The sequence below is a fragment of the Amphiura filiformis genome, chromosome 11, assembly GCF_039555335.1.
Source record: "Amphiura filiformis chromosome 11, Afil_fr2py, whole genome shotgun sequence".
NCBI lineage: Eukaryota > Metazoa > Echinodermata > Ophiuroidea > Amphilepidida > Amphiuridae > Amphiura > Amphiura filiformis.
Genome location: NC_092638.1, coordinates 51,935,646 through 51,953,365, shown reverse-complemented (window position 1 = coordinate 51,953,365; position 17,720 = coordinate 51,935,646). Strand labels below are relative to the sequence as shown.

The 17,720-nt window shown below is 36.5% G+C and overlaps 1 protein-coding gene and 1 long non-coding RNA gene across 2 annotated transcripts in view; both read right to left on the bottom strand.

The window, feature by feature from the left end:
- LOC140163761 (rabankyrin-5-like) overlaps positions 1-11,508 on the bottom strand; it is a 54,074-nt gene extending 42,566 nt beyond the window's left edge. Inside the window, exon 1 of the mRNA XM_072187077.1 lies at positions 11,367-11,508. Coding sequence (XP_072043178.1) covers positions 11,367-11,508 — 142 coding nt within the window. The remainder of the gene's footprint in view (positions 1-11,366) is intronic.
- Positions 11,509-11,619: 111 nt separating this feature from the next.
- LOC140164979 (uncharacterized) lies at positions 11,620-15,536 on the bottom strand. Its single transcript, XR_011860615.1, has 4 exons — positions 15,427-15,536; positions 13,975-14,105; positions 13,035-13,162; positions 11,620-11,968 (listed from the first exon to the last, which is right to left on the bottom strand). It is a non-coding gene; the product is annotated as an uncharacterized lncRNA (long non-coding RNA).
- Positions 15,537-17,720: the final 2,184 nt, after the last annotated feature.

Below are 17,720 nucleotides of genomic sequence, written 5' to 3'. Positions count from 1 at the left end.
ATCGTTTTCATTTAATAAATTAATAGATAACCGCTGCTTGCCTATTTTATTTAGTTGCTTATTTATTTGCTTATTTATTTATTTGTTTGCTTATTTATTTGTTTGTTTGTTTACTTGTTTGTTTGTTTGCTTGTTTATTTGTTTACTTTTTTGTTAGTTAGTGTGTTTACTTGTTTGTTTACTTATTTGTTAACTTGTTTGTTTACTTGTTCATCACTCACTCATTCATTCCTCCCTTCCTCCCTCCCTCCTTCCCTCACTCACCCCCTCTTATCACTCGCTCATTCACTTACTACCTCCCTGTCTACCTCCCTCACTCATTCATCCACTCACTCACCCCTCATACACTCACCCCCTCATGTCTCCCTCGCTCACTCACCTCTTACTCACCCTCTCACTTACTCACTCACTAGCTCATTTCTTATGACTCACAAACTTACTCACAATTAAGCTCACACTCGACTACTGCAGTATCATTCACTTGGCACACAGTCAGTCACTCATCACTCACTCATCAACCCCACCAATCTCACTCACTCACACAATCAAGCAATTAAAGTCATAATGTACGATCTTTTTTCAGAATTTACCTTTATTTTTTTCAAAACCGATTTTTTGGCATATTTGTAATACTTACACATGTTCTAACTTAAATCTATGAGCAAACTGTCAAATTCGTCCTATTTGTAGTAAAACGGGACGATTTTCTGTTGGTCCGACATAAGGCCGTATAAAATTAATGTTTTGGTTCTCGTCCAGAGGATTTTCATGAATTGATGAGGGAGGGAGGTGTTTTTTGTTTTGTTTTTTTTTTCAATGTAAAATTAGCATTGTCAGTAGTTTTCGGTCTTCTCCAACAGTGCTCGAGGAAACGATGAGGCCCTTTTTTTTTTTTTAAATGTGAGATTCTGAGGGATAAACCCCCTAGAGTAACACAAAAAGACTTGGAAGTGATGCTTGTTCTCTAATAAACTTATTCATATGTATGAAGATTTCATAAATCATTCCAAAGTCTAAAAAATTGAAAAATCTAAAAAAAAATAAAAAATCTGACAAATCCCAGAAATTGAGGAGGGAGGGGACGAGAACCAAAATATTAATTTTACACGGCCTAAAGTCATAATTTTTTAAGATTATGACTTTATGTCAGCCACGATCGCAAACCGTAGTCTCAGTACAAAACTAGCTAGTTACGCTCCCTCCACATGTGGAGGGAGCGTAACCAAACTGGCCGCGTAGGAGACTAACTCTGAGGCCGCACTCGCTATCCTAATCCAAATAGTGCGAGATGTGTCGAGCAGTGATCATGAAGTTTATGATGTTGTTTCTTTGCAAATTCCCAATGTTTTTCGCGTCCAAATATATTGGGAACTTTCATAATGATTGCATATTATCATTTTAGAAGAAAAAAAGGAAAATCTAAAAATTTAAAAAGATCGTACATTAGGCCGTATAAAATTAATATTTTGGTTCTCGTCCAGAGGATTTTCATGAATTGATGAGGAGGGAGGTTTTTTTTTTTTTTTTTTTTCCAATGTAAAATCACCATTTTCAGTAGTTTTCGGTCTTTTCCAACAGTGCTTGAAGAAACGATGAGGCACTTTTTTTTTTTTTTTTTCAAATGTGAGATTCTGAGGATAAACCCCTAGAGTACCACAAAAAGACTTGGAAGTGATCCTTGTTCTCTAATAAACTTATTTATATCTATCTATACTAATAAAATAATAAGCGGTCTCTATCTGTCTATCTATCTGTCTATCTGTCTGTCTGTCTGTCCGGCTGTCGTTTAGCCGCGCTTGACACATCGTGCTGAAATTTTGGATATAGATAGGTATTGGGAAAAGCATGTTGGCCATGTGGTTTTGAAGGTCATCGGAGGTCAAGGTCAAAGGTCAAAATTTCAAACTTTGTCCGATCGGGCCCAAACTTGGTGGGTGGAATCCTTGATAGGAGGGGAAGGTAATGTGCAAAATGAAATCGAGGTCAACCGAGGGCAGAGGTCATTACGGAGGGTCAAATTTCAAACTTTGCCCGATCGGGCTCAAACTTGGTGGGTCGAAACCTTCGTATGAGGGGAGCATGAAAAACATTATATGGAGGTCATCCGAGGTCAAAGGTCATGGATTTCAAACTTTGTCCTATCAGGGGCCCATTTCACAAAGACTTGCGATTGATCTTACGATTGATTTAATAGGGGATTACGTGTAAATCAATCGTAAGATCAATCTTAAGGCTTTGTGAAACGGCCCCCAGGCTCAAACTTGGTGGGTGGAATCTTTGATACGAGGGGAATATATGCGCAAAAACAAAATTGAGGTCAACCGAGGTCAAAGGTCATTACGGAGGGGTCAAATTTCAAACTTTGTCCGATCGGGGTCAAACTTGGTGGGTCGAAACCTTTGTATGAGGGGAGCATGAAAACATGGAGGTCATCCGAGGTCAAAGGTCATGGATTTCAAACTTTGTCCTTTCGGGCTCAAACTTGGTGAGTGGAATCCTTGATACTGAGGGGATATATGCTCAAAACAAAATTGAGGTCAACCGAGGTCAAAGGTCATGTAGGGGCTAAATTTAAACTTTGCCCTATTGGGCTTAAACTTGATAGGTGGAATCCTTCGTATGAGGGGAGCATGAAAAAAATTACACCGAGGCCATCAGAGGTCAAAGGTCATCTGGGGTTAAACAGTATCGCTATCATGCCAGTGCTCTCACAGCATCAGGGCTCTCACAGCCGCAGGTGCACTAGTACTAATAAAATAATAAGCGGTCTCTATCTGTGTATCTGTCTGTCTGTCCGGCTATGCGTTCCGCCGCGCTTCGACGCATCGAGCCGAAATTTCGGATATGGATAGGTGACGGAAAAGCAAGTTAACCGGTGGTTTTGAAGGGCCCCTCGAGGTCAAAGGTCATCTAGGGGGGAAAATACCCCAACTGGATAGCAAAAGCAGCAGCAAGTGGATACAAAGATGTGTAATGGGCAACTCTGGACAAGTTTCATTCAGCTTTTGGCAGTTTGCCCAATTTGAAATGCACTGTAATGTCTACCCAGAATGCATTGCTGCAAAGCTACAGGTGCACTAGCATTAAGAAAATAATGAGCTCTGTGTGTTCAATGGCAATGCGTTTCTCCGCGCTTCGACGCATCATTCCGATATTTCGGACATAGATGGGTACTGGGCGTGCGCTGTTTACCGGGTAGTTTTGAAGGTCATCGGAGGTCAAGGTCAAAGGTCACAGATTTCAAACTTTGTCCGATCGGGCCCAAACTTGGTGGGTGGGATCCTTGATAGGAGGGAAATATATGTCCAAAATAAAAGCGAGGTCAACCGAGGTCAAAGGTCATTACGGAGGGGTCAAATTGCAAACTTTGTCCGATCGGGTTCAAACTTGGTGGGTCGAAACCTTCATATGAGGGGAGCATGAAAAACATTATATGGAGGTCATCCGAGGTCAAAGGTCAAAGGTCATGGATTTCAAACTTTGTCCTATCGGGTTCAAACTTGGTGGGTGCAATCCTTGCTACTGAGGGGAATATATGCATAAAACAAAATTGAGGTCAACCGAGGTCAAAGGTCATGTAGGGGCTAAATTTAAACTTTGCCCTATTGGGCTTAAACTTGATAGGTGGAATCATTCGTATGACTGAGGGGAGCATGAAAAAAATTGCACCAAGGTCATCCAAGTTCAAAGGTCATCTGGGGTCAAACAGTATCGCTATCATGCCAGTGCTCTCACAGCATCTGGGCTCTCATAGCCGCAGGTGCACTAGTGTATGAAAAATTCATAGATCATTCCAAAGTCTTAAAATAATTGAAAAATAAAAAAAAAAAAAAAATCTGACAAATCACAGAAATTGAGGAGGGAGGGGACGAGAACCAAAACATTAATTTTATACGGCCTTAAGGCTTTAAGCAATCGAGCAATTAAACCATTTTAATCAATGAACCGATCAATAAATCAATCAATCGACCAATCAAATTACTCGCTCACCCATTTACTCACTGAATTACCCACCTGTTCAATCAAAATTTCAATCATTCAATCAACCAATCATCATCCAATCATTCAATTATTAATACTCACTTGCTCACTCATCTATATATCTCATTAATTCACTCGATCATTAGCCTACATGTCAAACAAACAATTACTATTATCAAGTAATACTTCAGAACTCATTCAATCACTCATGCGATCAATATAGATCATCACTTACTCAGCCATTCAATCAATCAATCAACATATTAATTAACATAATCAACATTTCAATAATTATATCAACCAATCAATAATTAATTAAATAAATAAATAAACAAGTAAACAAGTAAGTAAATAAGTAAAAAGGGAAATAAGTAAATAAATAAACAAACAAACAAGTAAATAAACAAACAAGTAAACAAACAAATAAACAAACAAGTAAACAAATAAGCAAACAAGTAAACAAACAAGTAAACAAACAAGTAAACAAACAAGTAAACAAACAAATAAACAAATAAACTAAACAAAAACAACAAGTAAACAAACAAACAAGTAAACAAACAAGTAAACAAACAAGTAAACAAACAAGTAAACAAACAAGTAAACAAACAGGCAAGTAAACAGGCAAGTAAACAAACAAGTAAACAAATAAGAAAACAAACAAGTAAACTAACAAACAGGCAAGTAAACAAACAAGTAAACAAGTAAACAGGCAAGTAAACAAACAAGTAAACAGGCAAGTAAACAGGCAAGTAAACAAACAAGTAAGCAGGCAAGTAATCAAACAAGTAAACAAGTAAACAGGCAAGTAGGCAAACAAGTAAACAGGCAAGTATGCAAAAAAAATAAACAGGCAAGTAGGCAAACAAGTAAACTAGTAAACAGGCAAGTAGGCAAACAAGTAAACAGGCAAGTAATCAGACAAACAAATAGGCAAGTAAACAAACAAATAGGCAAGTAAACAAACAAATAGGCAAGTAAACAAACAAATAGGCAAGTGAACAAACAAATAGGCAAGTAAACAAACAAATAGGCAAGTAAACAAACAAATAGGCAGGTAAACAAACATATATGCAAGTAAGCAAACAAACAAATAGGCAAGTAAACATCAAATAGGCAAGTAAACAAACAAATAGGAAAGTAAACAAACAAATAGGCAAGTAAACAAACAAATAGGCAAGCAAACAAACAAATAGGCATGTAAGCAAACAAACAAAAAGGCAAGTAAACAAACAAATAGGCAAGTAAACAAACAAATAGGCAAGTAAACAAACAAATAGGCAAGTAAACAAACAAATAGGCAAGTAAACAAACAAATTGGCAGGTAAACAAACAAATAGGCAAGTAAACAAACAAATAGGCAAGTAAACAAACAAATAGGCAAGCAAACAAACAAATAGGCAAGCAAACAAACAAATAGGCAAGCAGCGGTTAGCAATTATTAATTTATTAAATGAAAACGATTTACACCACTCTGGAAGTAACTATAAACAAACAAACAAATACATAGATAAATAAATTTAAAACCTTATAAACAAATAAACAAATAATCGAATAAACAAATGTGCAAAAAATCAACAAAATAATAAACAAACAAATCAACAAACAATAAATAAACAAATAAATAAAGTAACTAAAATATATAACAAATAAATAAATAAACCTATAAATAAACAATATAATTAACAAAAAAGATAAACAACTTTTAAACAAACAAAGAAACAAAATAATAAACAAAAGATAAACAAATAAGCAAACAAGCAAACTTGCAACTTAAACAAAATACAGACAAATAAACAAAAGATAAGCAAACAAGCAAAAAAGAAATAAACAAACAAATATACAATATAATTAACAAAAAGATAAACAAACCTATTAACAATAAAGCTATAAACAAATCAACAAACTTATAAACAAATAAATAAACAAACAAACTTGCAACTTAAACAAAATACAGACAAATAAACAAAAGATAAACAAACAAGCAAAAAACAAATAAACAAATATACAATATAATTAACAAAAAGATAAACAAACATTATTAAAGTTATAAACAAATCAACAAACTTATAAACAAATAAATAAACAATTAAACTTGCAACTTAAACAAAATACAGACAAATAAACAAAAGATAAACAAACAAGCAAAAAACAAATAAACAAATATACAATATAATTAACAAAAAGATAAACAAACATTAATAAAGTTATAAACAAATCAACAAACTTATAAACAAATAAATAGATAAACAAACTTGCAACTTAAACAAAATACAGACAAATAAACAAAAGATAAACAAACAAGCAAAAAACAAATAAACAAATATACAATATAATTAACAAAAAGATAAACAAACATTAATAAAGTTATAAACAAAACAACAAACTTATAAACAAATAAATAAATAAACACTTACACCTTGAACAAAATACAGACAAATAAACAAAAGATAAACAAACAAGCAAAGAAACAAATAAACAAACTTATAAACAAACAAACAATATAATTAACAAAAAGGTCAACAAACAAAGAAATTATGAATAAAGTTTTAAACAAATTAACAAACTTATAAACAAATATTAATAAACAAACAAACTTAAAAACAAACAAAATACATGGCAAATAAACAAATTAAATAACAAAGATAAACAAACAAAGAAATAACAACAAATTTTAAACAAACAAATAAACAAACTTATAAACAAATAAATAAACAAACTTATAGGCCTAAACAAACAAAATAAACAAACATGTTTCACATCCGGGCAGTTTGAATAAAAGAGAAGGAAGAGGGGAGTTTTTATTTTTTATCGCAAAATTGCCGGTAAATACCCAGTAAAAACTCAAAATTAAGAAAATGTCCACTTTTTGCGGCAATTTTGCTCAAAATTTGTTTATTTTGCGCCCCTCCCCCTGAAATTCACTTTAATAATTCCTGGCGCCGCCACTGCACTGACAACATGCCTAATAAGCCTTTTATTTGTTTTTCTGAGAGGTACCGGTAAGACCCCTTTAATTATCACATAACCTTCCAAAACCAAAAATTTTTCTTGTAGGCCTATATTAGCTAGGTTATAGAAAGCATCTCAACTTCCTAGACATAGCCTATAGATAGGCCTATGTTTTGAAAAGTTAGCCTATATTAAACTGAATTTCAGAAAAATAATAATAGGTCTATAGGCCTATAAATCGAAGAAACCTCAAAAAAGAAAGTCAGAGGAGACGTGAAACATGTTTATTTATTTACTTATTTCTTATTTATTTAGCCTAATAATTCCCAGCGTCCAAAATTGAGAATTGCAAAATATTTAACTAGGCCTATTTGATCTTTATTTGACATTTTCTCAAAATGACATAGGCCTATATTAATTTGCTACTTTTTTTATACTTCTTAACTATGATACTGAAACACCCCTGCATTTTAGATATCAATGTAGGCCTATAAAATCAACCATAATCGCAATAATTATATCTGCAGTGCCAAAATGTACCGTTGATATTGGGATGTGACCACTCGTTTCAAAATAAAGAAAATAGTAAGTAATTTTAATTACTTATTATTTTTAATTAGGCCGTAGATAAAATTAATGTTTTGGTTCTCGTCCCTCCTCCTCAATTTCTGTGATTTGTCAGATTTTTTGATTTTTTATAGATTTTTCAATTATTTTAGACTTTGGAATGACCTATGAATTTTTCATACATATAAATAAGTTTATTAGAGAACAAGGATCACTTCCAAGTCTTTTGTGGTACTCTAGGGGTTTATCCCTCAGAATCTCACATTTGAAAAAAAAAAAAAAAAAAGTGCCTCATCGTTTCTTCAAGCACTGTTGGAAAAGACCGAAAACTACTGAAAATGGTGATTTTACATTGGAAAAAAAAAAAAAAAAAAAAACCTCCCTCCCTCATCAATTCATGAAAATCCTCTGGACGAGAACCAAAATATTAATTTTATACGGCCTTAAAATTAATAATTAATAGGCCTACCTAATTAACAGTCATCGTGCCGTTTTAAAAAATCTTAAAGAGCCTAAGCTAGGCATAAGCTAGGCATAGGCCCGGGTACAGGCCTATAACCAACTCACGACATTATGATAGTTGATTGCATAAAGCATTAATAATTTCTATGGATAGGGGCCTATAGACATATTTTCTTTTATCATAAAAGTAACAGTTTATTTTTCATGATTTTAGCACAATTGTAATAAGTTGTATGCTACCGAGTCGCAAGTGATCTCAAGCACGGCAAATATGTGCTCGCCTGGTCAATACATCATGAATACACGCAAAGTCTTGAACACAGACTAGTACTTGCACATGCGCAAAGCGTGTGAGAATTTTAGGGGAGTAGGTCGAGATTCAGTTTATTGCAATGCCATGTCACTGCTAGCCTGAATCCTTCCAGGCCCAGAATTGCGGCGTCTTTATATTACCCACAATCCTTCACGTTGCCTTATTCAGGGCCTGAATTAAGTAACATGAAAAATTTTGGTGCACTTTTTTCGTCTGGAGCCAGAATTCTGGCTCCACGAGCATGCTTGAGTAGGAAACTTTTTCTCATAGTTTACAACACCGCCAGTTTTGTTCCGCTCAAACAATTGCAGCTGAGGGCCGGGTTGAGGAGACTATGTCATGAATAAGTAATGAGTTTGCGTCATAGCTTGCATATTGTCGAAATCTGGAAAATCATAACTGCAGCCAGCGGTGTATAGACAGCATTAATTGATTTTTATGGGATTTTTGGAAAAGCAACAGTTTAAGTTTTAAGTTTAATATTTTTGTTTTCAATTTACTTTCATTGCCACAAATCATTATCATTCTTATTCTTTAATATTCTTCTTATTACCATTATTAGTAGACCTTTTTCCAAGGGGGGGGGGGGGTTGTGAAAAGTGGACTTTCTTCCTAAAATTTGGACCCCGGATTTGGACCTTCTTATTCAGACCAAAAGTTAAAAACTTGAATTTTGGCTTGTTACGCTCACAAATTGTGATATTTGGGGACTTTCTTTTTATACTTTTGCAAAATTAATTTTTACTTTTTGGTTAAAAAGAAAACCAATCACAAAATGCCATTCTCTCGACTTTCACTTTAACTGATTCCCCAAAAACCCAGAAAAAAAATCACGCTGTAGTCCTACTACTTTCAACCAGGGTCCAGGGATGTTGTTTCATATCAGTCTCTAAATATTTAAAAACTGATTGCAGAATTTTGCCCTATGCCTTCATTAAGATTTCTCAAAAGCAACCGCAAAAAAATCGGGTTTATATAAAGGACATTCAACGTTTTAATAAATAAATTCAACTCTGAACTTAAAAAAAAAAATACAAATATTTTGACATTTAAAAATGTTTTTCTTTTTTTTTTTAGTTTTTCATGTAAACACGTCTTCATGACCTTATGTTCTTAGGGAGTGTTCATGACTTCTTTGGTGGGGGTGTAAAATGGGGGATCAAAAATATTGGGTTCTAAAAGGGAATAAAACCAGTCCTTAATAGCGGAGGCCGGGTAACAAAATTGAGGGTAAAAGTCCGGGTAAGATGTACCAGAAGGCATGCACATTTTAAAACAAAAAAAAAAAAATTGTGTTTCATTTTATAAATTCTAACATTTACAAGTTTGTGTTTTTTACTGGAAAACGTATCACCGAATACATCAAATATTGATTAGTCCTGAAAACACACAGATACCGGCACATGTTATATTTCTTTTCATTTTATTTTTCTAACACATGACTGATACAAAAAGGATAACAACTTGATATGGTCAATAATGTTTAAACAAACATCAATTTATTTTAATTGAAAAATACACTAAGAAAAGTTGCATTAATAAAAATCAATAAAAATTGGAGGAAATAAAACTGCTTTTAACATGAAGTACCTGATATCCAGATTACTCAGTTTACTTATTTTTGAAAGTTGCCACGTCCCCAACTTTTGTCCAATCTGCAACCCTAATAAACTATGACCAAAGAGGCCTAGCCAATTCTGAACACCTTTTCATGAAATTGTACACCACTCATCACTGTCAGGGCCTAGATTTCAACGAGCATCACAGAATCGATTCTCGTAATGATTCTTGTAAGATTTGGGTGCGAGAATCAAAATCTCTCTTTGTATCATACAGTAAGTGCAGTGACTAGGATGGATTTTGAGTCTTGCAAACCAAATAAAAATTTCCAGTGCAGTAGTTGTAGTCCTTGCCCCTATAATAAACATATCTTACTTGTCACAAATGCACTATAATTTTTGAGAAAAATGCAAAAATATGCACAGAATTGGGCAGGGGTGTAGTACCGTAGTCAGTGCAGTTGAAATTGCTGCTTTTGGAATTGGGCAGGGGTGTAGTACCGTAGTCAGTGCAGTTGAAATTGCTGCTTTTGGAAGTAAGGCATTTTGTGATTGTGATCCACAGCATCATACCCCCCCCCCCCCCCCACACTTTTCTCAAAAAAAGATTTTTATACCACTGGAAACATCTGGCAACATTATGTTTATGTACAAAGAATTTCTTGCAGATTAATTTGTTCAGCAGAAATATCATGAAATTTGAATTATGTTCTGGTACACCAGAACAAAATTACAACAAATAATCATGCATACCTCGCAAATGCAAAATCGGAATCAACTGCAATTTTGGGAATAACCTTTTTGGGGGATATCTACCTAAAAATGATATAAAAAGAGGATGCTAGGATCACTAAAATTGAAAATTAACATTATCTAATTATTGTCCACTGTTTAATACATACAGGTACATGTATAACCTACACCACATCCTATAACTATAATTCATAGTCTGTAAAATGGGTACATACATGTACAAAAGTCAAACGTAGCTTAACAGGGTAAGGGGACAGTTATTGGCAAGTTAAAAATGGGTGAGTAAGAGCGAGAGAAAATGGCAAGTCAGATAAGTTTAATATCCCCTGGTCCCTGCAGAGGTTAAAGATTGATCCTGCTGAGAATACGGGAAGTCTCGCCATTGAGTTAAGATTTTTTGGCAGACGAGTTACGACAAGTCCCATCGATGAGTTAAAATTTACGGCAAGTCCCATCAGCAAGTTATGGCAAGTCTTATCAGCAAGTTAAGATTACAATTTGATTTAGGGTAAAATGGATTTTTTTCTCATCATCATGAACCTCAAATATAGAAAAAATATTAAATTTGTGTACATCGTGGAACATTCAACTACGCTTGTTACTCTGCAACTAATCATGCTAACTACACGCAGCGCATACAATGCTACTCTCTGGCGTCCATATTAGCGAGGCTATCTGTGTACAACTGCTTACTACGCACAGCCACGCAAAGAGTATGTTCCACGATGTACACAAATTTGATAATTTTTCTATAGTGAAAGCCATTTTCCATTCATCATTACGGCATTCCTGTAACTCTCTTACAGGACTTGATAGCGTTGCTGTAGCTCGCCGATTTGATCGTGCTGTCGTAAATCGCCATTTGGACTTGATGGCTTTGCCGTAACTCGCTGGTGGGACTTTGATGGCTTTGTCGTAACTCATCTTTAGCTTACTTTGTGGGGGTAATTGAAAAAACCCACACCCTAATCTCTGGGGGGTAACTTGCCTTTTCTTTAACTCGCCTTTTTTAACTCGCTTTTTTTTAACTCTCGCCTTTTTTTAACTCGCCTAGTTACCACTGTGTCCAGTATTTGTTGACTTAATTGTAGTCCACATTATCATAATTATATATTATGAGTTCCACTGTGTGGTAAAACATGTTCCAAATTAACAGTGATGGCTAGTGGCTACCAGCCAGCTAGTCCACTAAACCTAATTGATAGGTAGGCGTAGGCCGTAACAGCCATATGTTGACAATGTCTTTTTCTGTCGATAGTTTTCCCATCGAAGTTAAATTCGCTTGATTTTTAGTTGAAGTGCCGTTGAAGCTATGGAGCATTTACCTGTCTCTTGCTTAAGCTTGTTGCTGCAGGTGGTTCCTTCCAATAAGTTCATATTTCATCTGTAAAGAAAAATAACCAAAATATCAATTAAAATATTTAGATTTTAATATTGAACAACCTACAGATCCCCAAAAGTGACATAGAAAGAAAAAATATCTTTGGGCCTGAATTAGTAGCACGGGCCTGACCAGGGTTGTCACCAGGACCCAAATAGTACTGGTTAGCATAGCGAGCGAAGCTCTCGCGCCTCGCACTATCTTTTTAGTTGAACGCTAGGGATCGGGAATAGGCTTTGAGGTACCACCCCTAAAAAAATTTTCTTCCTCTTTTATGATGAAATATCATCATCCACTTCGGAAATATAAAAAAAAATATATATAAAAAAAAACTTTAAAAAAACCCAATTTAGTGAGTGCCAGACAGCCCAGTCCAGCGTGGTGACAACCCTGGGCCTGACTATTAATAAGGGGCCCATGCTACTAAGTCAGATACTATCTGGGGCTTGAAGTTACTATCTTGGGGCCTGAGTTACTAAGCCAGGCCTTATGGCTAATCCTTTCATCAACCAATATAGCAGTTACTCATGGACTGTCTTTTGGAACTTGAAGGAGAGCAATAAATAGCTCTTCATGGGCCTTCAAGGAGAGCCGTTTCACATGTCAAACATCACTCTCCTATATCAGATTTAAGGGGGTACTACACCCCTGGCCAATTTGGTGCCTAATTTTGCATTTTTCTCAAAAATTATAGCACATTTGATACAAGTAAGATATGTATATTATAGGGGCAAGGAGTACAACTACGGTACTGCACTGAAAATTCAGCAACTCAAGGCAAGTAGTTATTGATTTATTGATCAAATACTGGTTTTCCCTCATTTTTGACTGTAACTCCACAACTGTTGTTTGTGCTGAAATAAAAATTTCCAGTGCAGTAGTTGTAGTCCTTGCCCCTATAATATACATATCTTACTTGTCACAAATGCACTATAATTTTTGAGAAAAATGCAAAAATATGCACAGAATTGGGCAGGGGTGTAGTACCCCCTTAAGGAGAGCAGTAGAGAGCAATGCTCTCACTCTCCTCAAAAGACAGTCCCTGGTTAATCATAGTACATGTACATACCAGCTTTTTGTTGTACCAGTACTGTTGAGTTCATCACTATACATTCTGATTAAAAGCCACCACCTCCTGAAAACAGTTGCTGCAACGTAACTGTACAGTTCACATCAAGTTGACATCACTGGTATCACCTAGTTGGGAAAATTCAAGAAACAAAATATTAAAATGGAGAAACGTTTTACAAGAACAAGCATGTTTCACTGTGCCTCCAGGTTTCTGAAATTGGGCTGCTCCATGCTGCAAGCCCCAGAGTTACATATATGGGAGGCCTAAGTGCGGTACCAATTCAAAATATATTTATGGAAATTGTAATAATTGTTTTACCATTTATTTGCACACAAAAGTAAACTGCGGATTTACTGCGCACCTTTTAGATAAAAATTTGATCATTGCATCTGTGTGTGACTTGTATGGCATGCGAGTTGTGTTGGAGATCAATGGTGGTGCATCCGTAGTGTACGTAGCACACGTATTGCAATTTGGCATTTTGCCCATTCATGCCTAAAGGCTAAACTATGATCAGCTCATCATCATGTGTGAGATGGGAGTCAGGACTAATTATAAAAAAAAGCCCAAAATTTTCCGCTTTACAAATGTCAAATTCCGCTTTTTTCCGCCTTGTAAATTTTGCGATAAAACATTTTCACAAAAAAAGCCTTACGCCTTAACATTGGAGATTGTCAATTTCGCACAAATAGCATTTGATTTAAGCATTGCTTGCGACCACCTGCATGGCAGTGCGTGCATGCCATTCTACATACACATATATCAATACCATGTTGTTTCTTGTTACAAGTCTTATTTGTTCCACCTTATAAAAACCGAACAAACTTAAGGTGCCCTCAAAGATCATGTTGTCCGCCTGGGGTTGTCTGCATCCCAATTTAAATGCATGAATGTCACTCTCCTCAAAAGGCAGTCCCTGGTTACTCATTGTACATACCAGCTTTTTGTTGCACCACAGCACCAGTAGTACTGTTGAGTTCATCACTATACATTCTCATTAAAAGCCACCATCTCCTGAAAGCAGTTGCTGCAACTGTACAGTTCACATCAAGTTGACATCAGTATCACCTAGTTGGGGAAATTAAAGAAATAATATCTTAAAATGGAGAAAAGTTTTACAAGAGGGGCCTCTAGACTTCTCGCGTAGAATTCACATAATCATCGCCAGTCCTGCATTACACAACGCACAACTAGCGTAAAGCATTCATACACTCCTATCAAAGCAGCCAATCAGAAAAGTATGAAACATGCATTGATTGTGTATATTGTGCATTCTCGTAGTCTACGGCAGTGTTTCATGCGTGTTCGTGTCACATAGGATTGATTCATTTTTGAGGCGGGTTTATATTTGGTTCTAATTTCCAACATTTTGAGTGATAATTTGTTACATAAAAAAAGTTAAAATTATGTGTTTTTTCTTGTCGTGTATGACATGCGCTTATTTTGGGGGGCTTTGGGGGCAGCGAAATTGAAGGGCGGCAAAAACAAAAAACAAAGGGGTGGCAAAAAGAATTAATAAATAAAAAGGCAGAAAAATTTGATAAAGCATACAAATTTTTGAAAAAATGTTGCTATACATCAAAATGTGTTGCTTTTAGGGTGCTATTTCGGGCTGTTGAGGAAGGGGCAGCAAAATTTAATTTTCTTCAGCCCCCCGGGGTTGGGGCGGCCACGGTAGGCCCTACGCCACTGTATGAAATAGATTAATAAACACATATTACTTAGGCCCTATTGCTCGAGAAATTAGGCAAAATAATGCACTTGCGCTGATGTCGATTCGTCTAATTTTGTCTTCCCCCTTTGGGGCTCATGCATTAGACGCACCAGCATCAGCGCATATGCATTATTTTTTTGGTGAGCGATCGCTCGCCACCGCTCGCCCAAAAAATTTCTAGTGAGCGATTTTCCACTCGCCATGGACACTAAATATTACGGTACTCGCTGCGAATCTCACAAAATCAGCCAGCGAATTAAGTGTTAAAACGATTTAGAAAGGTACAAATATTAGTGCCTTTCGCGTGCATTTGAACGTGAATTTTAAAACCGAAACTCTTATTTGAATATACCCCAATAAGTGTATTGTGAAAATTCAACCATTCGCGTACCATCATTCGCGTACCATCAACCACTCGGCTTTAAAATCTAGACAGCAATGCCTGGCGCTCAACTGCGTGCATGCCATATCAAATCAATTGTCATTGATACAGGTTGTTGATGTTTTTTCGTGGCCTGATCTCGGGCCTGGCCTAGCCCCTAGCCTACAATATAAGAGTGAATCAGTCATGAGTCACGACACTGCTCTTGTTTACGGTGTAAAAGATGGCCTTATATTAAAACCATGCACACTACACGTGAAAATAATTGAAATAACTTCAGCTTTTATACTTACATTGTTTACCACCAGTGCCACTGCACCGCACCGTGAACGCCGAGGCTGTGCATATGCCATAGTCAGTGCATCCATGTCACTGTGGTCTGAGCGGGGTCTGTGGCGACCGTCTTTCCTTCTCAAAATCAAGTTAAATATTGCGATCTGACGGTGTGCAATGGACTCAATATGTTACAAAACCACAAAAGTTTCACCATGATGACTAAAAAATCGTGCAAAGTTGATTATTTTGGTTTAAAATGGGAAAATTGTAAAACTACTAATGGCGGACGCAACAGAAATTTTTTTTAAACATCAGCTACCAAATTTGCTGGCAAAGAGGTTTATTCCTGCATCGGTACTCAGCTGTTTATTTTCAAGCTCGCTTTATGTGTAGCGAACAAAAGCTACCCAAATCAGCCAAATGTCGGGCTTTAATCAGGGCTCCGTTTGTCTTTATATTCCCATGGTAGCATCATGAACGAAGAATGGGGCACAATAGTAGCTAAAAGCAATGACGTAATCAAAATCTACTAAATATTCATATTTTAGCATTTTTCACTGCACCAATATTGGATTGCTGAACGATTCAGTCCTCACCATCAGCACAACCCGATGACCGTGCGTAGATGTTGAAAGGACTGGAGGATTTAGTCTATGTCACTGCACTGTCACCGGCAAGGCTGCAAAATTCGGCAGTGTTCCGGCGTACGACTCGTAAATTACAAACTCATCTAAATGACTTTCAACGCATTGGAATTAATTTCTCTTGAAACCACAGCTACCTACTGATACCATGAAACAATAGGAATTATTCTCATCATCATCACAGGTCTTGAAGGCCTAAAAAATAGTAATTTAATTTGGGGTTCACACCCCTTTCCACTTACCTTCGGCTGCCATGATATTGGTGTTGCCGTTCCATTCGCAGAAATCACCAAATCAACAGTTCAGAAATCGGGAGAATCATAAAAAGGCGTGGGGGGGGGGGGGGGCACCCAGCGCAACTTCCGGGGGGCAGTGGGGCACTCACTAAAAATGGGTGACGATGTGCGGCCACATGGACCCCTATTTTTCAACTCCCTCTCACCCAATGACCCCCTATTTAATTTTATTGAAGGCTCTCCCCGGCACCCCGAAAGACCCCTTTTTCAAATTTTGGGAAATTTTCTGATAAGGCCGTGTAAAATTAATATTTTGGTTCTCGTCCCTCCCTCCTCAATTTCTGGGATTTGTCAGATTTTTTTTTTTTTTTTTAGATTTTTCAATTTTTTAGACTTTGGAATGATTTATGAAATCTTCATACATATAAATAAGTTTATTAGAGAACAAGCATCACTTCCAAGTCTTTTTGTGGTACTCTAGGGGTTTATCCCTCAGAATCTCACATTTGAAAAAAAAAAAAAAGGGCCTCATCGTTTCCTCAAGCACTGTTGGAGAAGACCGAAAACTACTGACAATGCTAATTTTACATTGAAAAAAAAAAACACCTCCCTCCCTCATCAATTCATGAAAATCCTCTGGACGAGAACCAAAACATTAATTTTATACGGCCTAATACATGTAGGCCTAATTTTCACTGAATGACAGCGCTTTTTCATTAATTTTCCTCGAATTTTTCCTCAAATTTTCAAAATTGTTTCAAATTTTGATGAATTTTTGAAAAATTCTTATCAACTTTTATATCTTGACCCAAAATTTTTCACAGTCTCAGAATTAGCGTGTCTCTACTGAGCAGAACCCTTTTTTCATAAGATTTTCCCTCTGCACGGGGCCTTCTCTCTCTGAAAGACCCCCCTTATTCGTTGTCTATAGGGGACCATTCACAAACACTTGTTAGGGGGCCTGATGCAAAAAGGAGGCCCTCCTTTGACCCTCGGGGGGGGCTCTGAAAAATTGACCACAATTATTTTTCCCAGGAAAATTGAGTTTAGGCCTATATGCTTTTCTATGGGGTTGACCCATAATTTTCATGTCAAAAGGGGGGTCCCTGAAATTGTTGAGATCTGAAAAAGGGTCCCGGAAAATTTTCGCGATGAAATTTTTTTGCATCAGGCCCCCCTAACAAGTGTTTGTGAATGGCCTATATAGGCTCTCGACTTTTCGAACTGCTGTCCGCACATAGCCCGAGGTACTCACACCTCCGTCACTACGATTTCCACTGTCCTTCTCCGTACGAACAGGGCCATGATGTTTCGGGCTAGTCCGCACCCCGGGGGTCACTCCCATTGTGACATGTAGGCCTACACCATCCGCGATAATGAAAACGCGTAAAAAGGGTAGTTTTTCGTGGGTAAGCACGATACGCGCGTAAC